Raw genomic sequence first — 25,865 nt, 5'->3', positions numbered from 1 at the left:
AGGGTCCACAACAAGGTGCCAGATACAAGGTGATGACAGGACAGTTCTGAGGATGGAGCTGCAAATGAAATGAATTAGTAGTATTTCTTTTTCCGTAAGAGCGCTCTTCATCAAACCATTGGGCAGCATGAGAAAATGAAGCGCCATGCTATGACCACTTGACATCATCTCTCTTAACTTCCAGACATGCCCTGAAAAAGTATACCCCAGTAAGACTGCAACACAAATAAACCAGAGTGAACTAAATTAATGTTCCTAAGCTTTCCACCAAAGGTCCATTAATCTGTTTCACAGTAAGGATTAAATGTATTAAATGCATGAAAAGACTATATTTAAAGCTGAAATTATAATAAAAACTCAGAGAGACAGTATCTTCAAACGAAAAAACAGCAGGTAGTTCGCGATCACCAGGATGAGAGGCAACTCAAAGCAAAATTACACGTAATGCAGAAATGTTTAATGTGAAACCAGGTCCTGCCCCAAAGGGGTGATTGCTACAGAATTTTCTTCTGCAAAACACTCAAATGAAGGATCAGTAAAGAAGAAATGTCCAAGCATACAGTCTCACAGAACACTCCACAACTAGCACCTTTAATCAAAAGATAATCTATTAAATACCACAACACTCCTTCAGTTCTTGTTTTGTTTTGTTTTGTTTTTAATGTAAGGTCATAGTTATCAGCACCTCATGGGAGTGATCAAAACTGGATTTGCAGACTTCTACAGTATGTTGATGATCACTTACAATAAAAATCAGAATGAGAAAGGGAAACTGTCTGAGAGGACCACTGAGCCAGGTAATAGATTCAGTCTAATATATCCACACAGCAGGAACCAAATTAAAATGTAGCTAGAATTCTAATATAGTCCAACTGTAAAGACTTGCTCCAGCAAACAGCTAATCCTAAAGATACAAAATTGGTTACATTAATTATTTTAGACATTTCTACATGTATAAACATGTAAGTTAAAAATAGCATCAAGATCACAGTGTGTGAGATAAAAAGGGCAAAACACGCATAAGTTAGAACCACTCTCTTACCTGATGCAAGATCAGGTCATAAAATAATACGTACATGATTCAAAAGAATGCAGATGATTTCAGTGGATCACAAATTATGTAGTTAAATTCAATATGCCTTCTAATGGCATCTAAATTTTTCCTGAGAACAAAGCAGGATGTAATCTGTTACTTTCCATCTTCCGTCTCCTGTCCAATTCTTTTTCCCCATTTCCTTTCCCAGCTGAGCTGTGATACCACTGTCAGTTTCAGCTGCGCTGGTAAGGAAAGGAAGATTTCCGTAGTAAAGAAGCACATTTCTGTAATTTCCAAGGGGCTGTTTGACAGAGATGGAGGGATCTTGTAGACAGGCCTTGCAGACAGCTGTCTGAAGGAAATCACTGTTCTGCTTCAGTTAAAAAAAAAAAGAGAGAGAAAAAAGGAATGAAAGAAAAAAAGAAAGCATGTTCATGGATAAGGCACTAAGAGAAAACAGTTACAATGACATAATCAACCTACTACACTGTTAATCATCCTGGTCATGGCAATGTAATAATAAAACAACTGAAAAGATTAACATAAGGGTAGACTTCAAACCTAGGGTATTTATTTATTTTTCTGGAAAGATGAATCTGAATTTTTATATAAATAAGGTTTACAAAACCCTGAATGTAGTAAATTAGAAGAGGGTAACGGTGCTATTTAAACTTCTGAATAGAAAAGAAAAAGATATTTGATATCTTTGATATTTGAGTGAAAATTTTCAACTACAGAATTTGCTATTTGAAACAAATTTGTAAAACTGATCATAATTTTAACCATAAAAAAGCTTAAATATTGAATAACAGAGGTTTTATTGGCTAAATTTTCTAATAAAAATGTAATAAAGCTAGAAATAAATAATAATAATTTGATCAATCATATCTTCGAAATTTTGAAACATATTTGTGTTGGTTTCCTAGGGCTGCAATAATAAAGCACCACGAACTGGATGACTTAAACAACGGAAATTGATTGTCTCATAGTCTGAAGATTTAGAAGTGTGAGATCAAGTTGTTCTCAGGGTTGGATCCTTCTAGGGACTGTGAGGGACAATCTGTTTCATGCATCTCCTCTAGCTTCTGGGAGGCTCAGGCATTCCCTGGCTTGTAGATGGTGTGCTCCCATGTACATGTCTGTCTCTGTCAAAATTTGCCTTTTATATAGGACAACAGTCATATAGCATTAGGGTCCACACTATTGACCTCATTTTAACTTAATAAGCTCTATAAAGACTGTATTTCCAAATAAAGTCACATTCTGAAGTTAGGATTCCAACATTTCTTTATGGAGGGAACACAATTCAACCTACATCAACATTCTTTAGGGTAGATTAAAGTTTCATACAATATGCATTCTGTGCTCCCTGTGGGAGCATCAGTGAGCACAATGCCATGTTATCAGGCCTGGCCTCAGGACTCGCTTTGACAGATGAGATGTGAGTGGAAGCAACACGTACCCCTTCTAAGCAGAGACGTGGAGCCAAGACCATCTTTCCCTTGGTCACTATGGCAACATCATCTCAGATAGGGCTGCTCCTTTAGCCCGAGCAGGAAAAGTCATCACCTACACATAAAGGACATGGAACCTCCTTATGGATGTAAGCCACTAATATTTGGGGGGTTATTAAAACTACAGTAAACCTAGTCAAATCTAACCCAAAACTCTCTAGATTATTTCAAAGAAGAAAATCAAAGTAAAAAAAAAAAAAAAGTAAAATCTCAGACTGTCTAAAACAAAATGAAAAGAACACTTCATAGTAAAATCTATGTGCTACAGCAAAGCTGTAACCAAAGGAAAATGCATCCCCTAAAAAACATTCATTACCAAAGAAGAAAACTGTAAAAGTTCAAAGAAAGTAATAATCATCTTAAGAAATCAGAAACATATGAAAGAAAATTTTTTTAAAGTAGCAAGAGAGAGTTTTAAAAGATTAAAACAGACCTTATTAAAAACAAAAGGGTAAAGGATAACTAAATCTAAAAGAATGTTCTAGAAAAATAGTATCAACATAAACAAAACCCTTATTAGGACAGAGGTCATGAGACAAAGAAAAGAAGCTAGAGAAAAGAGAAAGCGGGAGAGAAATGAGAGCATAAAGAGGAAGGAAATTTAAGAAAGGTAAGAAAGAGAGAAGCAAAATTAGGAATGAGAAAGGACACAAACACATTCTTGGGAAATTAAATACTCTTCAAGCTTACTTCCCAACATTCCCAGCTCCCACACTTGGCTGTGGCCTTAGGGGAGTACTCGTGGGCCCTTTAACTCTCCAGACCTTCTTCTTCACTAGAGAGAGGAATCACCTGATCTTTGTTCTTCCCTTGATATCACCATTTTCAGAATTTCTTTCCCAATCTTCTTCCCCAGCAATCCACATCAGATGTCGTCTGTCTGAGATCTTATCTTATATACTGAAAGGTAGCTTTTTTTATTTATTTATTTATTTATTTATTTATTTATTTTTGCGCTACGCGGGCCTCTCACTGTTGTGGCCTCTCCCGTTGCGGAGCACACGCTCCGGACGCGCAGGCTCAACGGCCATGGCTCACGGGCCCAGCCGCTCCGCGGCATGCGGGATCTTCCCGGACCGGGGCACGAACCCGCGTCCCCTGCATCGACAGGCGGACTCTCAACCACTGCGCCACCAGGGAAGCCCCCTGAAAGGTATCTTAAATCCTTAAAACACACTGAAAGGTAATCGTCTATTTCCAGCCATAGATTTTAAGCTTGTTGAAAGCAGTCATCATTTTCAGTCCTGTCTCTAGATGAAAGACAGGCGGTCCTCGTTTTGCACAGTTCTCTGGTAACTAAGATCAATGGAGCCATGTCAGTCAAGGACCCGGTTCAGATGGGCATGAGTTTCAGTTACACAAAATTGTGCAAATCCAGGACTGCCTGAATACAGTTAAGTGTCCAGTATTTGACATATACTAAGTAAAATATTAACGAAGGAATGGATGAATTCTCTAGAGCAGCTTACCCACAGACTTGGAGTTGAACAAAATTTTCAAAAAAAAAAAAAAACTTTACTAAAAATTAAGATAGAAATAAGGAAAATGAGGACATCATAAATCAGTCCCTGAGAGTATTCTCTTGCAAGACTCAACATTGATCCTAGGTTCCTTCTCTTCCTAAACCTACTCCACAGTCATTCAGTTACCCAGTCTTGTTAAACTTTTCTTCTAAATATACTTAGAATTTCATTCTCCCCTATTCTCTATCATCATTAACAAAACTCACTCCTTTCTTTCTCTCATTCAGACTATTAGATAAACTAACTGATCATACTACAACCAAAAGAAATCAGCCAAAATCTTAAATCAATATTTAATAAATATATACTAAAAAAGTTTTAAAAACTTTTAACATATTTCAATTCTTGAGAGCATTTCAAACAAAGAGACAATGAAATTTGTCCTTACTGAAAAAAGCAAGAGAAGAACTGAGTAAACAGTGAGATCTCAAACAATGTTTATGATTTAACTTTTATTTAGTTTAACTCAAATTCTGGGAAGAAGCTTTTGATGAAGCTACCATATTTATTTGAATAAATTTATACTGCCTACTAGAATGCACCGAAATTGAGAGGGTCTATGATTAACAGCACTTAGATTTGATGGAATATTCAATAGATTCACAGAGGTGACTTATTTAATAAATTTTGCCTTAGGGAAAAAATTAAAGAAAAGTTCTTTAAATGAAGGCAGAAAAGACAGAACCTGTGAAAATCTTTGGGTTGAAACATTTAGACATTTTAATACAAAAATATTACAATAATATTTTGCCTATGGATACCCAATTGCTCAGCACAGTGTGTTGAATAGGAATTCCTTCTTCCATTGAACGGCTTTTGCACCTATCAAAAATCAGTTGGGCATAATTTTGTGGGTCTATTCTGGGGCTCTTTAATCAGTTCTATGTGTCTATCCCTCTGCCAATGCCACACTTTCAATTAATGTAGCTATATAGTAAGTCTCATTGTCTGGTTGAGTGATTCCTCCCACTTCACTCTTCTTTTTCCAGGTTGTTTAAGCTATTTCAGGTCCTGTGCCTGTTCATATAACTTTTAGAAAAAGCTTGCATAGGTCACACAAAGTCTGCTAGGATTTTGATAAAAATTATGTTAAACCTATAGAGTAATTTAGGTAAAAAGGTCATCGTTACTATGTCGAGTCTCCCAATTCATGAATATGGTATGTCTCTCCATTTATTCAGGTTCTTTGATTTTCTTTTTCCATCAGCATTTTCAGCGTACAGATCCTATACAAGTTTTGGAAGGTTTATACCTAAGAATTTCACTTTCTTTCACTTTCCTTTTTCCTAGCTATTCTTCACATCCCCCATATCTCTTTAAATGTATGAGGTTGGATGGTACAATAATTAAACAATCATATTCCCTTAAGCAATCACTCTAATGTGTTTCATGTGAACTCTTTGATTTGTATGTGTTCCAGTAAAATATATAGAATTGTTTGGTACATGTATTTTTTAAGATACATGTATGGTATTGTGCTACATACCTCATTCTCTTTCTGCCCTTCTTCACTCTACCTTATGTTTTTAAAGTCTATTCCTGTCACTAGGTATGCATCCAGTTGATTATTCCTCATGACGCATACTATTCCATAATGCATTTCTGTGTAATTTTCTTACTTTCCCTCAATTACAGACACCCAGACTGCCTCAACTCTCAGCTATTACAACAAACACTGCAATTAATATGCATTTCTATGTCCCCAAATGTTCTCTAAAAAATTTTCCAATATATATATATAAGCAGTAGAGAATCAGAAAGAAGAAAAAGAGGGAGAGAGAACACATATTTTTGCTAAGTGTTGTCAAATTGCTTTCCAGAATAGCTGCACCAGTGTAGGCTAATGATTATTAAATATATTCTTAATTTGCATTCTAAATATACGATCCCATTAAAATAACAAATACACTAAATATATTGCATAAGAGTTGCCAAATACAGAGATAATTTAATTTAAACCTACTTTGAAGGTTCATAATAAAAACAAATTAAGCAGGTGGCCTAGATCATCCTAAAGTATTGCCCTGAGACTACAGCTAGAAAGTAAATATATTAAACCCAGATTTTAAAAATCATAACATGAACAGAGCATTTATTGTTCCTTCTTAAACCGCAGGACACCTTTGTCCACCCCTCTGACCCCTTTCCTAAATCACACTTTCCAGGGATTTAGTGTCCATCTCTCTCCATATCGTCTTTCCTCACATAAAGAGAAAACCCTCTAAAATGCCACCCAGACAAGCAATAATATTTCACATTTCCAGCAGGTAGGAAGTAAAACTATCAAATAGTTACATAATTTTATGGAACAATAATTAGCAACATCTGGACCAAAATAAAAATTAGCTTAATGAACAGTACCCTCCAAAGTAGTTCGGTGAAATCTTAGATGAAACTTTTTGCCATATTCTACCAAGCACAAAACCTTTCACATTGCTCTGAAGACTATGCATTTACTTATTTATTCCATGCGGTTGTGAAAGGACCAATTTAAAGTTAATGGCTCTATCTAAAAACTCACAAATGCATAATCTAAAGAAATGTCAAAGTAAACTGCATACATCCCTGAAAGTGATCCAAATGGATCTAGCAATATCAAAAATGTAAAGCCTTTCACATGTAAAGTTATTCTCATTTGGCAAAGGATACTAAGAAGATTAAGGCTTTCATTAAGCCATTGAATAGTTTTCCATGGACTGTCGCTTTGCACCAAACCTTAGATTTTGGTGTTTATGTTAGTTTCTACTAAAGTGAGAGTCAAAATATTACAATTTAATACCATTTAATGAAATTTGAAATTACATCTGATTACCAGCTGGGCAGTAAAAAGAATTTGCTTTAAATGTACCAGTTATTATTCACCAAATAATTTCTCTCAATGGCTTGTCTTTACCATTAGAGAGCATGTTTGGCCATAACCACATACACTTGCAATATAACTCTTGGAAAGCCCAACAGGAGCAGGTCCAAGGAGGGATACAGGAGTCCGGATCACCAAGGCCCTTCTGCCTGGCCACTGAGGCACTTCTGATAATGTGCCAATTGACTTTATGCAATTTCCCACTTACAGAAATTCCATTAGACAATTTTTACCCTGAGATGTTTTGCTGCCAATCAAATGTTGGGGGAAAAATATACACCACAAGTAAAGGAAGAAGAATAGCTAACATCTACTGAGTGTTTATTACATACCAGGCATGATACTAGTTACTTTACTGGAATTACCATGACCAATCCTTATTAATTGCCACCTAGAAGAAGGTACTATTATTATCCCCATCCTACAGGCAAGGAAATGAAAGCCTAGATGCAGGTCTTGAGAGAGTATTCAAACTCAGGTTCTCTAACTCTAGAACCCTGTTCTTAAACTCTTAAGCATGTTGCCTATCTGATAACAATAACAACTGTTTTCCCATAACAAAGACCAATGTTTATTCTATTTTAAAGTAGCTTCAGTTTATTCCTACTTATGGTAAAAAAATGAATATGCTTCATAAGTTAACATTCAACTCAAGTTTACACCCTGAGGAGATGGAGTCAAAGAAAGTACAAGAGGAAAATATTCTTCAAGGTGCAAAAGTTCAATTATCTTTGTTTATACTAAAGTTAGCCCACAGGCAGAATTACTCTGGCATAAAAGAAACACAGCATAGCTATCCAACAATTACCTTTTATTTACTGTTATGACTTTCTGGATCTTGAGATGCTGTTTCAAGCCCTTTGCCTTCTGCATGAAAGCTATAGCATATATATCCCATTTATTGCTAGATATATTTTATGCTAAAAGCATGAAGATATGCATGGATAATTTCTCATCATGAGCAGCTACATTGAGGAATGGCTATAAAATTTAAGTCCTCTATTTGCCTGAAGAAAGAGAGGTATTTTATTTTCCATTATATCTTACCACTTTACCAATTAAATATTATGGACGATTGTTTAATATTTTAATCTTAATCTGCTCTTCCCCCAAGGCTATAGAGGGAAAAAAAGCTTAACTATTAAGAACATAAACTGTACTTTATAATTTACAATGAATTATTATATTATTTAAAATTTCAAATTAGACAATAATGCCACTTATATGAACTGTATTTCTAATTCATTAAGAGATGATATAATAAAAAGACATTATTGAAATGATTGATAATTATTGCTATTGTTTGGTAAACAGAACTTAGTCCATTTTTATTTGTATAAAAATGTAAAATGTGCTCTTGGTGTTCTAAGAATTACCACCGGGCTTCCCTGGTGGCGCAGTGGTTTAGAGTCCGCCTGACGATGCAGGGGACACGGGTTCGTGCCCCGATCCGGGAAGATCCCACATGCCGCGGAGCAGCAGGGCCGTGAGCCACAACTACTGAGCCTGCGCGTCCGGAGCCTGTGCTCCGCAACGGAAGAGGCCACAACAGTGAGAGGCCCGCGTACCGGAAAAAAAAAAAATTATCCTCCATCGGATAATCAACCAATGCCCCTGTTACACCCACTGACACCCCTCTTTTACTGAGAACTTTAGAAACAGGTGACAATTTGTCTCGGACTCCAGCTCTACCAACAGAGATTCCAAAGTCCAGTGCGTGTGGAAACCCATCCTCCAGTCTCAGCATCTTTAACCAGCCTCCACTACATACAGGCACTCACCTCACAAATACACCCCCGATGTATTTTACCACAATCGGCCCCTCCTTGGCCTCATTTTTTCTCCTGCTACACCCTGAACCCACTGATGCTCATAACATATCCAGAATCTGACCACTTCTTACCACCTGCATTGCCACCACTCAGGTCTAAGCCACCATGACGTCTCTTCTGGAATGTTACAATCATCTCCTAAGTGGGCTTCTCAGTCCACCGCAGCCCCTCTACAGGTCCCTCAACAATTAGATAGAGGTTTCTTTGTTTTGTTTTGTTTTTTTAAATCAAGCCACACCTATGGTTGAAAACTCCTGGTTCAGCAGAAAAGCCTAAGAAGCTCAACACGAGGGCTCCCGTTGCCTCTGTGGTAGCCTCTCCAATCTCCTCCACATCACCCACTGTGCGCCACCCCAAACCAGACTCCCTGTTGCTATTCCTCTGACATTCAAGGCACACACACTCCTGCATTCGGGTTATTCCCTTTGCCTAGAATGCTTTCCTCCCAGACATCCACAGAGCCAACACCCACACTTTCTTCAAATCTTTGCTCAAATGCCAACTTTTCTTTGACTAGCCGATTGAAAATTGCAACCCTCCCAATCCCACTCCCCCGGCTCCATGCTACATTATCTCAAAGCATTTAATACGTTCGAACTTATATCTGTATTATATAATATTTATTTTCTACTTGCTGAAATGCAACCTTTGAGGATAGGGATCTTTTGTTCATTCACTGAAGCATACCAAGCACTGAGACCTATGCTGGCACTAAGAGGTTGCCCCAGGAATATCTGTGGGAGAACAAATGAATTTCCTGTCACCTGTGCTCAACCATGTATCAGCACTTCTCTATTGGAACCCTCTCCCTAGGCAAGAACTAAAAAGGGCTAAAAACAGCCATACCATCATGCATACTGGTTTTACTATTAACTAGTTGACTACAATGTTAGCCTTCTAACTGGATTTTGGTTCATTTTCTTTCCCATTTCCCACCACAGCTATTCAAAACTTCACCACCATACACACACTTCCTATTCCATTTCACACCATCCCCTAGAGCTCCAGCAGGGTTCACTGTCCCTAAGCACATTGCCATAGAGGGTGATCACCCCCAAACTTGGGGTTCAACCAATAAGGCAGAGGAAAAACAAAAGGTTTTCATGTGGCATATGCCACACAACAACCATAGTGAGACACAAATTAATATCTCATGATAAACTACTACTTATGAGGTAGTACACAAAATGTGAAAAGACACATTGTTGAGTTTTAAAATAATTTCTTTAATATTTTAATAATGCCAATATTTTATCTTTCTTGCAAAAATAATATAAATAAATTGATCATTAAATCATAGCATTACCTAGCTTAGATAAAATTTTGTAGGGCCTTAAAATACATTGGACATTTAATAGAGACAAATCACCCTTCATGAAACTAAATATGTTGACTCAAAAACAGCTATTAAAAAAATGACCTGTCAAAAGAGCTGGTAAGTGCATCAAGGATATATTTCAACAGAATTTGTTATGAAATTTATAATCAGTAAAAACATATAATGAAATTATTACTTTTACTGTAATTGTATTCTTCACATTAAATAAATTTAGATATATTCAAAGGATCCCTCAATCTTTACCTTTCTACCAGCCTCTTATAAACAGGGAACTACCCTACTTTCAATATTAAAACTGCTTACTGTTAGAAATATTAATTCCAAGACACACACTGACAAAATATATTAGCTGACATCATCAAAAAAATCCATATTCAGATGTTAAATGCACAAAGCTAATCTGGGGGTGGGGGAAAGCATGAATTTCACTTTTTAATGTCATGTACATTTTAGATTGCATTATCAACATAATGAAAAAGTTTGTTCATGGAGTAAAAGGTTTTTAAAAGAATTCATAAATATTACATTACAAAGTGAGTGTCAACCACACATTAGTGACATCACAAGTTTCCCTTGAAGTTTACTGCCACACAATATTTAGAAAAATTTGATATTAATTCAGCTTATTTTCTTTGTTTCTATATTTAGTTATAAGAAAAATATTTTAAAGAAAATATATTTTGAATCTTCTAAAAATGCCTGATTAACTTTAATAGCCTATTACTACTTTTGGAAGTAAACACTTCTAAGATAAATGAGCTCTGTTTCAAAACTAGTTAATAATTGTTTCTTTCTTTCCATAGATTTCTAATATTATCAACATTAACACTTGAAAATATAAAACAGACTCAATTTAAATACTAGGAAAAAAAGATTATATACCTTGTCTACACTTTATAAAAGGTCACTGTACTTCACATGAATGTGGGATTTAGGAAATTCATTGTTTCTAAAATATCAAATAGACAATAGGTTGATCAACAAGTACTAAGTTTAGAGAGCAGGATGGTGCTTAGCAGGGGCTGGAGGGCGGAGAAATGACCCTGGTCAAAGAATACAAACTTCTAGTTACAAAATGATTAAGTTCTGGGGATATAATGAACATCTCTGTGATTACAGTTAACAGTACTGTAGTATATACTTGAAAGTTGCTGAAAGAGTAGATCTTAAATGTTCTTGCTGCAAAAAAGAACTGGTAATTATGTGACTTGATGGAGGTGTTAGCTAACACCACAGTGGTACCCATGTTGCAATACATAAGAGTATCCAAGCAATGGGTTGTACATCTTACATTTACACAATGTCAATTATATCTCAATAAAGCTGGGGAAATTTTTAACATAAAAAGATAAAAGGTTTTTTAACCTAAAACAGAAGTATTTCTTTTAAATGCACCCTCAGAGTCACGTGATGGTTGCTATTTCCATGCTCATATAATAAATGTAAGGAACCAGAAGATCCCCTCATCTCACCATCTGAGAAGAGCAGAGTATCACACAAGGAAGTGGGAGACACGAGGGCCAGAAAGAATGATGTGAGGATGGTAGTTCCATGGATTGATGGTGGAGGGTGGGCTAGAAAACACTTGCAAACACAGGAATCCGTGTTCAATGTGAAATTATTTGTGATTTTTAGCTTTCACCTTCCTTTATCACCATCATCTCATAAAATTTATTTTATACATACAACTTAGGTTAATGTGTGTACATGTATGTGTGTGTCTATGGAAGTGGTAATTAAGAAAAAAATTTTCATACTGAATTAATATGATAGAAAAGAGACACAAAAGCAAATGAAAAAAGAAGGGAAGCAGAGGCAGGAGTAACCATGAGACTGCAGACTGTGGAAATGTGCAGAAAACTTCTGGAGAGCTTGAATTGCCATAGAATATGGAAAGAAATTTGAATTATTTTAGCTAAAACTTTAAGACGTGGCAATATCTGTACCTAGAAGAAAATTTTTAATACATACAGAAACACAACATGGTACATATCCCCTAAGTGTGTATACAGATTCACAAGAAAGAAAATAAAGAACATGCAAAATAAAGAAGTATTTTTGGAAAGACATTCAGACACCCCAGTAATTAAGAAACTGCACGTTTTGAAAACAAGATACCATTTCACATCTATCAGTTCATCAAATTTTATTTTAAAATTCTTTTTTAATTAAAATTTTTTTTTAATTTTTTTAGAATTTTTTTTTAATTCTGACAATAATTTCAGAATTATTGGGAAGTGTTGGGAAGGATGTGGAATAAGGACAAAGCACACCAACTGCTTGTGGGAGTTTAAATAGGTTCAGCTCCTTAGAAGAGTAATTCTGCAAAATATCTGGTCAAGTTGACGAGGTCACAGCCTATAAGCCACAATTTCACTTCTATATATAAACCCTAGAGAAACACATGCCCTCGGAGACATGAACAAGAATGTTTGTTGCAGCACTACAAGTACAAATATAAGTTGGGAATTATTAAAATGTCCATCACAGGGATGGTAAATATATGCCACATATCTATAAAAAGAAATTGTATAAATCAATTCACATAGATGAATAAGAGATGGGGGGACAGATAAATCTCAAAAACATAACTAGTTGTAACCTCCCACATGTCCTGGCCTTTACTCAAAACATAGTACCTTGTAAGAATCATCCCTTGTGATCCCTCATGTAAAAGTAAGATTTAACTAATATGAAGATAACAAAATGATAAAGACCCTGATGAAATGCCAACTCATCTTCTAGGCAATAAATGCACAGTTCTCACATTGAAAAGATTTAACTGAAAATGTATTTAATATAAAATCGAGAAAGAATTATTTAGCCTACCATAAGCAGGTTATTGTGCTTTCTAGATAAAATTATCATAGCAATAGGTGATATTATCATAGCCTATCATCAGTCAGAATTAAAACAACTAAAAGTTTACTTCCTAAAATTTAAAAAAGAAATATGGCAAAGTAACCTCTTAGTTCTACACTTCAATGTGTTTCCACACTTAGTTCTACACTTTTCCATTTTTTTGCTTCATGCAAAGCAAGCTTTATTTCCAGCTGAAAAGTAATTTAAGCTCTGGAACTTTCATCTAGATTATATTAAAATTAGTCATTTTCATAGTTAATAGGAGCTTGCTGACACAGATTCAAAAGAAAAAATTTTTAACATTTCAGAGATACAGGACAGTTGGATAAAGACCAATTGCACTGGTGGCTGCCGTGTGAGATAACACACTAAACCATGCGCTGCTTCAAACCAAGGGGAAAATGCAATCACATTCAGAATACACCACCGACAGAAACATTATAATGTGCTCCTTTTTGGTTACTGGGAGCGGCGGCGGGGGGGGGGGGAGGGGTACGCCACGAAGTTTGTAGGATCTTGAACCCAGGCCCTCGGCAGTGAAAGTGCTGAGTCCTAACCACTGGAAAGCCAGGGACTTCTCTCCTTCCTAGCTTATAAAATCAGTAAACAAATGTTGGCATATCAGAAGCCTGAAGGAGCCAATAAAAGTAAAATAGGTTGAAAATTTGTGCAAGGTACAATCTAAGCACCTGGCGGTGCTGGCACTTAGTAGGTACGCAACAGAGATATTAAATGCATGAAGGGAAGGGAAGGATGAAGGCGGAGAGGGAGAGCAGAACTCTTTCATTTTATTTCAGAACCAGCTTCCTGCTAAGTATCATTCATCCATTCATTCATTTATCCACGTATTCATGCAGTTCAGTTAATTACATTTACTGCATATCTGCTCTAGGTCTACAGAAAGAGAAAAGCCAACATGTCTCCTCAACACTGCCAGTCTAAGGCTACCTGTTCTCTTACCCTTGGGCCTTTGATCAGGTAATTCTCAGTGTTAGAAATAACACTGTTCCTTTATCCTTGCACATAATGCTCTTCCAAGGAATAATTTTAAATATTGTTCACCTCTATAAAGCATAACAAAAGTGAACAAAATAAGATTAATGTACTCCAGGCTTACCATTGTAACATTTATATAAATCTACTCATCTTCTCATACATTAAGATATTCAAATATTCACTACATCCTTGTGCCTTCGACTATATGTATGTGGATATGTACGTGGATATGTACATACATTTTACACCGGTTTTACAGTAGCTATACACTAGCTGTACACTTCACAGTAGGTAATACCTGTTAGTGTAAAAGAGGACAATGCTTTAATTACATCCACATTCTCACACTTAATTTACCTGCTTTTTAAGCAAAGATATTTAATTTTGAACACATTCTTATATTTCCTTAAAAATAGGAATGTAATTTTTATTAAAGTCCTAAATCTAACATTTCAACCCAAGAGGACAAGCTTACCAATCTTTCAAGTACTTTTAATCAAGAAGGAAAATCTAATTCGCCCAGAGAATGAAATCGTCAACAAAAATATTACCTCCTTCTTGGTCTAGGTATCGTTCATCACTGAGTCTTTTGTGATAACGCACACTTTTTAAATGCCATATAAAAAACTGGAAACTTCCAGAATAAAGACTTAGTATATACCATATATTTTAGAAATATGTGAGCTATTTGAAGATGAGAGAAATAGGAAAAGATCTCTAAGGAAAGATAAAACTTCTTAATCTTACCTTTACAACATTTAAACAAAAGATAAGCTTCCGTATTCTCCCAAATATTCCTGCAGTTTATTTTTGAAAATTATGCTGAAAATTCTGTATAGTTTTAAATTAAAGAAAACAAAAACTAAGCCCTATTCTCTTATTTAAACACAGATTTTAAAACTGACAAATTTGAAAGCTGGGTAAGAGTTGCTTTTTTTTTTTTTTTTTTACAGTGGTTGACACTGTCAACTTCCTTTATTTCTTCATGAGTCACACCAAACTTCAGTGTATAAATAAATAAAACATTTATTAAAAATATTTGCAAAATTTTTTTTTCTTTTTTAAAGTATGATCTCTATTTTTATTTATTTATTTTTTATACAGCAGGTTCTTATTAGTTATCTATTTTATACATATTAGTGTATAGATGTCAATCCCAATCTCCCAATTCATCCCACCACCACCACCCCCTACCCCGCTGCAAAAGGTTTTTAAGGCAGGCAATCCCACACTCATAAAGCAGCTGAAGGGAAACAAACTCTTTCACATTATTGCAGGCTGCCCGCTTTATTCATGAACATAATCAAGCCCCTGAAAATGAAGAGCAGTTGTTGTCTGCACTGTGACGAAGCCAGCAGTCTCTGTGCAAACAGCACCACTAATTTATGAAGAGCAACAGACACAGGGATACCCGCTTGCTCCTTTCATCTTATCAAAGGCTGTATGCTATGTGAATGACAAGCCACAGGACACAGTGAACCCCAGGTCGTACTTATGCGTTCTTCCAAAACCATATTTTTGTTTGCCTGTTTTATTTTCAGGAAACCTATAACAAACACCTTAACTGAAAAAAGTAGAATTATCCCAGTAAGGAGGCTGATTCCAGTCCCAGTGATATTACCTTCCAGGGCTAAATTCCAGAGCTGAATGTGGGCTGTACGTGGAATAACCTTATGTCTTCTGGTACCAGCTGCCGGCACTGCCTCCTCTCTTCGGAGCAATCCCAACCTCCCAGCCTTCATCTTACAGTCATGTGGGGTCCACTACACCCACACACCCAAGCAATCATCCTCACCAGTCATATCCAAAGGTTTACTTCAAAAACATGCTCCTGAGGAACCCCATAAGAACTATGAGAGAAGGGACCATACTACATCCCAGTCCAAAGTCTTTTATAACCCACAATATGGCTAAAAGGACAGGGTAGTACTGCTGAAGTAGGAAATATAAGTGAAATATTAAAAAATAAAAAGATCAAAATGTAGCACATCTACTTACATGACTTAAGCAGTGAAATGATTTCCTTCATTAAACTGCTCTCAAGCAGACTAAGTTTCCCACTAAAATGTATTAGCTTCTTTCTTCTTAGGAAACACAAAGGCTGATTTGTGTTCAGACATTTTCATTACATAGAAACTAGACAGAGGGCTTTTACTTATTGATAAAGTAGCCTGTTCAGTTATGATACAGCAAATGTGATCTCTCAAATGGCTTTTAGCACATATATTTAGCTTGTTTTTATGGAACTAAGCCTAAAGCTACTTATTCTATTCATTAAATTAAAAGCACGTATTCTTGTAAGAGAATTTGTCCCAGTAAAGTTAGTCTTTAGGAAAATTTCTTCTAAAGTTGTCTTGCCTTCTCATGATTCTTAAATAAAACTGACATGTCACAAAGAGAGAACATGACAATTTACAATAACAAATTATATTTAAGAAAGGCCCTACTTTTTTCACTTTTGTAATTGATACTTAAATACACAGCAAAACTCACCCTATTAAATATATCAGGTACAATTTACTAAACAAAAAATAACAAAAATTATACATATTAACTGACACTCCAGTAGAGATAATCTCATGTCCTTATACTACTGATCAGTTGTCACCAAACTTTTAGCAATATCACCAAAAGTTTTCAGCAGCCTAAACCCATGTTAAAAGTCTAAACATTCCAGGTTTTATATTTTCCCCAATCTTTTGAATTTAATGTGCTCTATCTTGATCAATTTATCCAACAATATGTGAAAAGGTTTTTAGAGTATATTTGAAGACAGAAGAAAATGTTCAACTACCATTCATTGAGTCCCTATGTGATAGTAACTGCTGGCACTTTCTTTCACCTATATGGTTAACACTGCTCTCCAAAAAAGTAGGTTTGATTTGTCATGATCTTCTTCGGCCATACCTTCTTACTTGGAGGGATTTAGTTTTGACATTAAAAGATGAGAAATCATAATGAAGCTTCCCTGTTCAAAAATCTTTAATGACTCTCTCAAACTCAAGTTGATGTTTCAAGTCTTCTGCCACATGAGTCCAATTTACCTTTTCAAGCATATGGTCCACAATTCCCATCCACATCTCCCTGTTCTGGTAAGGTTGATTTATTCACTGCCCCCTTTATCTCTAAAATGTATTTTCCATATTGTACACACTATCATTTTCATAAGAAAAAATCATTACATCACTTTCTGTGGGTGGTTAATATCTTCTAGTTCAGTCAGTTCAAGCCACCAATCTTTGCTTAAAAGGCATATCAATATATTTGCCTCCAACAATTTCACATGAATAAATTCCATAACATAAATAAGGTTGTTTTCTAAGACATCTAAAAATATTACTGGATTAAAACATCTTAAAATCTGACATGTCACAATTTCTATAAAAAAACTCATCAATTCATCATGAACTACATTTTAATTCAACTTAAATTCTGTCCTGATTTATTATATTTATTTTATTTAATAAGTATAGTTTTAAAAATTAATCAGCTTTGTGATTTAGTTCTGTATGTAAACAAAGCACAAATTATTTAAATAGATTGACATTAATATACTTATTAAAAAGGAATACTAGCAGAAGTTATATTTTGCATTGAACAAAAGCAGTAATTTTGTTTGAAAAGCAGTGTAATCTAAATATTTTCATTCTAATAATATACAGAATAGCTAATGCTTTATAAAAGGAAAAATAAATTAAGCTATTTTATTGTAGCAATAAGGAACTGTACAGAGGAGATGACTAAAATAAGAAAAAGATCACCTGTTTTCCAATGTGTATTGTAATTTTATAACCCATTCATTTTATTTCTGAATATATTGGTTGAATTAAGGTTGAGTTCTGGTCATAGCTGACCCTTAAACATCCAATTAATATTTCCTATTTTACTATTTATCAGACTTGTCTACCCTTCGATATATCACACTAGTGTTCTTAGGAAAATCACATGAAGTAGTAGAGAAAAAATTAGACAAATATTTTTTAATTATATTTTTGAAAATGAATCTATTATTACCCAGTTAAAAGTGATGAGACTTTGTTTTATAGACTATTTTAATAAAATCTAATAATCATGTCTGTTCATACTGAAGTAAAACCATGGGTCAGAGTATTGCAGGATTTGGCAGAACCCCCAGAAAGGCATAAATTTCACTAACATTACAGACTCCCTACTCTAAGTCGATTTATATGCCCCAGAATGACCTCAGAAACAAGCTGTGAAGGTCAGAAAAAGCTAAAACCTCATTTTATACCAGAATAATATGCAAAGACAAAGAAGTAAACCTAGACAAATTTACCAGTATAACAATAATAATAGGTAAATTACATAGCAAGATTTATGTTCAGTTTCAGAAATGATACATTTACCTTGAAAGGCAGCTGTGTTTCGAGATATCAGAAACTTTAATGTAGAGCTGGATGTTTGAAGCACCTGCTGCATATCTTGGTGAGCTGCGATTTGATAACTTTCCTCCATCTTCCTGGTGCAACATGCAGGGGTTTTGGCTATGCAAACCTGAAGATCAGGCCCTGGAATACATAGAATATTTTTCATAATAATTACATGTTCATTTAACAAACATTACATGTTATGTATCAGACATTAATGATCAGCATGGCACATTACAGGTTCATGTTCTATATGCCCACCAGCAAAATGATACCAGTGGGTTGACACCAGCCTTAGGATACCCTGGATCCCACAGGAAGCTGTGTCAGAAACTGGCCCCATCCACCAGCAGGTAAAAAACACAAACAAAGGAAGGTTAAAAAATATGCTACTAAACAACAAATGGATCACTGAAGAAATCAAAGAAGAAATCAAAAAATACCTAGAGACAAATGAAAATGCACAACAATCTAAAATCTATAGGATGCAGCAGAAGAAGTTCTAAGAGTGAAGTTTATAGCAATACAAGCTTACTTCAGGAAAAAAAAAATCTCAAAAGAACAACCAAACCTTATACCTAAAGGAATTAGAAAAATAAGAACAACAATGACAACAACAACAACAACAAAATTGTTAGTAGAAGGAAAGAAATCATAAAGCAGAAATAAATGAAAGAGAGAATTTGAAAAAACAAAAAAAACAGTAGAAAAGATCAATGAAACTAAGAGCTGATTCTTTGAAAAGATAGACAAAATTGATAAACCATTAGCCAGACTCATCCAGAAAGAAAGCACGAGGGCCCAAATTAATAAAATTAGAAATAAAAAAGAAGTTACAACTGACACCACAGACATACAAAGGGTCACAAGAGATTACTACAAACAATTACAGTCCAATAAAATGGGCAACCTAAAAGAAATGGACAAATTTCTAGAAATGCACAATATCCCAAGACTGAACCAGGAAGAAACAGAAAATATGAACAGTCTAACTACCAGTAATGAAGCTGAATCAGTAATAAAGAAAAAAAAAAAAGTCCAGGACCAGATGGCTTCACAGGTGAATTCTACCAAACATTTAGAGAAGAGTTAACACCTATCTTTCTCAAACTATTCCAAAATATTGCAGAGGAATGAAGCTTTGGAACTCATTCTACAAACACAGCATCACCCTGATACAAAAAACAGGCAAAGGTATCACAAAAAGAAAATTACAGGGCTTTCCTGGTGGCGCAGTGGTTGAGAGTCCACCTGCCGATGCAGGGGACACGGGTTCATGCCCTGGTCTGGGAAGATCCCACATGCCGCAGAGCAGCTGGGCCCGTGAGCCATGGCCACTGAGCCTACACGTCCAGAGCCTGTGCTCTGCAGCAGAAGAGGTCACAACAGTGAGAGGCCCGCGTACCGCAAAAAAAAAAAAAGAAGAAAGAAAATTACAGGTGAATATTACTGATGAAAATAAATGCAAAAATCCTTAACAAAGTATCAGCAAACCAAATTTTCAATATTATATTAAAAAACTCATACATCATGATCAAGTGTAATTTATCCCAGTGATGAATGGATGGTTCAATATCCCCAATCAATCAATCAATCAATGTGATAACCACATTAACAAATTGAAGAATAAAAATTATATGATCATCTCAATAGATACAGAAAAAGCTTTTGACAGCATCCATTCATGATAAAAAACACTCCAGAAAGTGGGCAGAGAGGAAACATATCTCAACATAGGAAAAGCCATATATGACAAACCCAAGCTAACATAATACTCAGTGGTGAGAAACTAAAAGCATTTCTTCTAAGATCAGGTACAAGAAAAGGATATCCACTCTTGTCACTTTTATTCAACATAGTGTTGGAAGTCCTAGCCACAGCAGCAGACAAGAAAAAGAAACAAAAGGAATCCAAACTGGAAAGGAAGAAGTAAAACTGTCACTATATGCAAATGACAGGATACTATACACAGAAAATCCTCAAGACACCATCGAAAACCTACTAGAGCTCATCAATGAATTCAGTAAATTTGCAGGATACAAAATTAATATACAGAAATATGTTGCATTTCTATACACTAACAATGAACTATCAGAAAGAGAAATTAAGGAAACAATTTCACTTACAATCACATCCAAAAGAATAAAATATCTAGGAATAAACCTACCTAAGGAGATAAAAGACCTGTACTCAGAAAACTATAAGACACTGATGAAAGAAATTGAAGACAACATAAACATATGGAAAGACATACCATGTTCATGGATTAGGAGAATTAATATTATTAAAATGACCATACTACCCAAAGCTATCTACAGATTCAATGCAATCCCTATCAAAATACCAAGAGCATTTTTCACAGAACTAGAACAAATAATTTTAAACTTTGTGTGGAAACACGAAAGTCCCTGAATAGCCAAAACAATCTTGAGAAAGAAGAACAGATCTGGAGGAATCATGCTCCCTGATTTCTAACTATACTACAAAGCTACAGTAATCAAAGCAGTATCGTACTGGCACAAAAACACATACATATATCAATGGAACAGAATAGAGAGTCCAGAAATGAACCCACACTTACATGGGCAATTAATTTATGACAAAGGAGGCAAGAATATACAATGGGGAAAAGACAGCCTCTTCAATAATGGTGTTGGAAAAACTGGACAGAGACATACAAAAGAATCAAACTGGCTACCCTCTCACACAATGCACAAAAATAAATTCCAAATGGGTTAAATACCTAAATATAGGGCCCAAAACCATAAAGCTTCTAGAAGAAAACATAGACTGTAAGCTCTGTGATATCTATCTTAGAAAATTTTGTTGGGTATGTCTCCTCAGGCAAGGGAAACAAAAACAAAATAAATAAATGAGCCTATGCCAAATTGAAAAGCTTTTGCACAGCAGAGGAAACTATCAACAAAATGAAAAGGCCACCCACTGAACGGGAGAAGATATTTGTAACTGATATATCCAATAGGGGTTAATATCTAAAATCTTCAAAGAACCCATACAACTCAATATCAAAAAAACTAACAATGCAGTTTAAAAACAGAGGTTCTGAATAGACATTTTTACGAAGAAGACATACAGATGGTCAACAGACACATGAAAAGATGCTCAAGATCACTAATCGTCAGGGAAATGCAAATTAAAACCATAATGAGATATCACCTCACATTGTCCAAATGGCTATTATCAAAAAGACAGCAAATAACAAGTGTTATCAAGGATGTGGAAAAAAAGAGAACCCTTGTGCATTGTTGATGAGAATGTAAATTGGTGTAGCTGCTATGGAAAACAGTATGGAAATTCCTCAAAAAATGAAAAATAGAACTACTAATATAATCCAACAATTCCATTCCTGGGTATTTATTTGAAGAAAACAAAAAAAACTAATTTGAAAAGATATATGCACCGCTATACTCATTGCAGCATTATTTACAATAGCTAAGCTATGGAAGCAACATAAGTGCCCATCAATAAATGAATGGATAAATAATGTAATATATATATCATATGTGAGATATATATCACATGTGAGATATATATCACATGTGAGATATATCATATGCGATATATCATATGCGATATATCACATGTTAGATATATATCACACACGAGATATATATCGCACGCGAGATATATATCACACGTGAGATATATATCGCATGTGAGATATATATCACACGTGAGATATATATCACGTGTGATATATATATAAAGTTAGTCATGAAAAAGAATAAACTCTTGTCATTTGTGACAACATGAATGGAACTAGAGGGTATTATGCTAAGTGAAATAGGTCAAACAGTAAAAGACAAATACTGTATGATTCCACTTATATGTGGAATCTAAAAACCAAAACAAATGAACAAACACAACATAACAGAAACAGAGTCATAAATACAGAAAACAAACAGGTGGTTGCCAGAGGGGAGGGGAATAGGGAAAGAAAGAAATAGGTGAGGGAGATTAAGAGGTACAAACTTCCAGTTGTAAAATAAATGAGACATAGGTATGAAATGTAAAGTGTGGGGGAATACAGTCAATGACTACATAATATCTTTTTATGGTGACATATTGTAACTAGACCTATGGCAATTATTTTGAAATGTATTGAAATATCAAATCATTATCTGAGTAACAGGAACTAACATAGAGTTGTACACCAATTGTACTTCAAAAACAAACAAACTCATAGAAAAAGAGATCAGATATGTACAGGGAGTTGGAGAAGGGGGAACAGGATGAAGACAGTCAAAAGGTACAAACTCCCAGTTATAAAGATAAGTAAGTACTAGAGATGTAAAGTACAACGTGATAAATATAAATAACATCGCTGTATGTTATATATGAAAGTTAAGAGAGTAAATCCTAACAGTCTCACCACAAGGAAAAACTGTTTTTCTATTTCTTTGATTTTGTATCTACAAGAGAGGATAGATGTTCAGTAAACTTACTGTGATAACCATTTCATGATGTATGCAAGTTTAATCATTATGCTGTATACCTTAAACTTATACAGTGTTATATGTCAATTGTATCTCAATAAAACTGGAAGGAAAAAAACTACAATGAGATACCACCTCACACCCATTAGAATGACTACTATGAAAAATACAGATAATAACAAGTGTTAGCGAGGATGTGGAGTTACTAGAACACTTGTGTACTGTTGGTTGGAAAGTGAAATGGTAAAACCACTGTGGAAAACAATATGGCAGTTACTCAAAAACCTAAAAGTAGAATTATCATATGATCCAGCAATTCTACTTCTGCATACATACCCAAAAGAATTGAAAACAGTCTTGAAGAGATATTTGTACACCATATTCGCAGCATATTATTCACAAGAGCTAAAACATGGAAGCAGCCCAAGTGTCCATGGATTGATAAATGGTAAGCAAAATATGGTATATACATACACTGGAATATTATTCAATCTTAAAAAGGAAGGAAATTCTGACTTAGGCTACAACATGGATGAACCTTGAGGACATTACACTAGGTGAAATAAGCCAGTCACAAAAACACAAATATAACTCCACTCATATGAGGTTCTTAGGATCACCAAAATCATAGAGACTGAAAGCAGAATGGTGGTTAGCTGGGGCTGGGCAGAGGGGGGAGACTGGGGAGTTACTGTTTAATGGGGACAGTTTCAGTTTTGCAAGATGAAAAGAGTTCTGGAGGTAGATGGTGGCAGTGGTTTGTGTAACATAAACGTATTTAGTACCACTGAACTGTGTGCTTATAAAGTGGTTAAGATGGTAGATTTCATATTTTACTCCAATAAAAAAAATTAGAAGCAAATCTTGCTAATATGATTAACAACTCTTATCCTAGACAGGAGCCCAGGGCAAGCCCCGTAATCCACAGCAGGTACGCTAGAGAACTGAGTGAAAGGTATGCGGTGTGGAATAGTGCCTAAAGAGGACAACCCTGAGGGTGCATCATGGGGTGAGCCTCAGGGCATCCCAAGCCTACCCAGGTTTCAGGACAATTGTATTTACATGGCCCAATATAATACAGTTATTCCCTTATTTTAGGGTAGGAGTAACGGTTATGGTCTTTGATCTCTGCAGAGTTTCACAGCTTCCACATTAGCTCTTCACTGACCAACTGTAGATCAGCAAACATAAAATATGCAAATGTGCAGGTGTGCACACACACATATACACACACACACACAATAGCCACCTTTCAATCTCCTCCTTTTCCACACAGATTCAGCCTCAGGCTTCAGTTTGTGTAAGTTAGACAAATAAACAACAGCGTGCTTGAGCATTGCACAAAGGCTCATACACATAAAATGTGTCACAGTAGGTAACATCTTGGCAATTATTTTTTATTTATATTGCCTAAAGTTATACAAAGGCAAATTCCACTTCAATCAGTAAAATTGACTTAAAGAAAACAAAGCTATCTTCTCAGCTTTCTTCCTAAATGGAAAGATTGAGGAATTAGAGTTCAGAGAAAAACAATGATAGAGACTGGGGAAGAGAACCAATGAATAAACATTAAAGGATATAAACATATTTGGTACAGGAAAGACTGCTAGGGAATAAAAATAATGATGATAGTAACAACAGCAACAATAATAGATCACTGCAAATATCTCTCCAGAATTTAAATACCTAACATCACTTTGCTAGATCACATTCTGTTTTTTCTAAGTGTTCAACTAAATTTTTTTTTTACATCTTTACTGGAGTATAATTGCTTTAAAATGCCGTGCTAGTTTCTGCTTTATAACAAAGTGAATCAGTTATACATATACGTATGTCCCCATAGCTCTTCCCTCTTGCATCTCCCTCCCTCCCACCCTCCCTATCCCACTCCTCTGGGTGGTCACAAAGCACAAAGCTGATCTCCCTGTGCTATGCGGCTGCTACCCACTAGCTATCTATTTTAGGTTTGGTAGTGTATATAGGTCCATGTCACTCTCTCACTTTCTCACAGCTTGCCCTTCCCCCTCCCCATATCCTGAAGTCCATTCTCAAGTAGGTCTGTGTCTTTATTCCCATCTTACCCCTAGGTTCTTCATGACATTTTTTTTCTTAAATTCCATATATATGTATTAGCATATGGCATTTGTCTTTCTCTTTCTGATTTACTTCACTCTGTATGACAGACTCTAGGTCCATCCACCTCATTACAAATAGCTCAACTGCATTTCTTTTTATGGCTGAGTAATATTCCATTGTATATATGTGCCACATCGTCTTTATCCATTCATCCGATGATAGACACTTAGGTTGTTTCCATCTCCTGGCTATTGTAAATAGAGCTTCAATGAACATTTTGGTACATGACTCTTTTTGAATTATGGTTTTCTCTGGGTATATGCCCAGTAGTGGGATTGCTGGATCATATGGTAGTTCTATTTGTAGTTTGCTAAGGAACCTCCATACTGTTCTCCATACTGGTTGTACCAATTCACATTCCCACCACCAGTACAAGAGTGTTCCCTTTTCTCCACACCCTCTCCAGCATTTATTGTTTCTAGATTTCTTGATGATGGCCATTCTGACTAGTGTGAGATGATATCTCATTGTAGTTTTGATTTGCATTTCTCTAATGATTAATGATGTTGAGCATTCTTTCATGTGTTTGTTGGCAGTCTGTATATCTTCTTTGGAGAAATCTCTATTTAGGTCTTCTGCCCATTTTTGATTGGGTTGTTTGTTTTTTTGTTATTGAGCTGCATGAGCTGGTTGTAAATTTTGGAGATTAATCCTTTGTCAGTTGCTTCATTTGCAAATATTTTCTCCCATTCTGAGGGTTGTCTTTCGGTCTTGTTTATGGTTTCCTTTGCTGTGCAAAAGCTTTGAAGTTTCATTAGGTTCCATTTGTTTATTTTTGGTTTTATTTCCATTTCTCTAGGAGGTGGGTCCAAAAGGATCTTGCTGTGATTTATGTCATAGAGTCTTCTGCCTATGTTTTCCTCTAAGAGTTTGATAGTTTCTGGCCTTACATTTAGGTCTTTAATCCATTTTGAGCTTATTT

General features: G+C 35.4%; 1 protein-coding gene across 1 annotated transcript in view; it reads right to left on the bottom strand.

Annotated features, from left to right (window-relative positions):
* Positions 1-25,865, bottom strand: part of GPC5 (glypican 5) — a gene marked incomplete at both ends in the record, with an annotated part of 1,313,977 nt that overhangs the window by 1,251,360 nt on the left and 36,752 nt on the right. Inside the window, one exon of the mRNA XM_081214376.1 lies at positions 18,330-18,491. Within this exon, the coding sequence (XP_081070502.1) occupies positions 18,330-18,491 (162 nt within the window). The remainder of the gene's footprint in view (positions 1-18,329; positions 18,492-25,865) is intronic.

This window comes from Mesoplodon bidens (assembly GCF_964165515.1).
Source record: "Mesoplodon bidens genome assembly, chromosome: 17".
In the NCBI taxonomy this organism is placed as follows: domain Eukaryota; kingdom Metazoa; phylum Chordata; class Mammalia; order Artiodactyla; family Ziphiidae; genus Mesoplodon; species Mesoplodon bidens.
The sequence above is the reverse complement of the archived record's forward strand: the minus strand, read 5'-3'. Positions and strand labels throughout refer to the sequence as shown.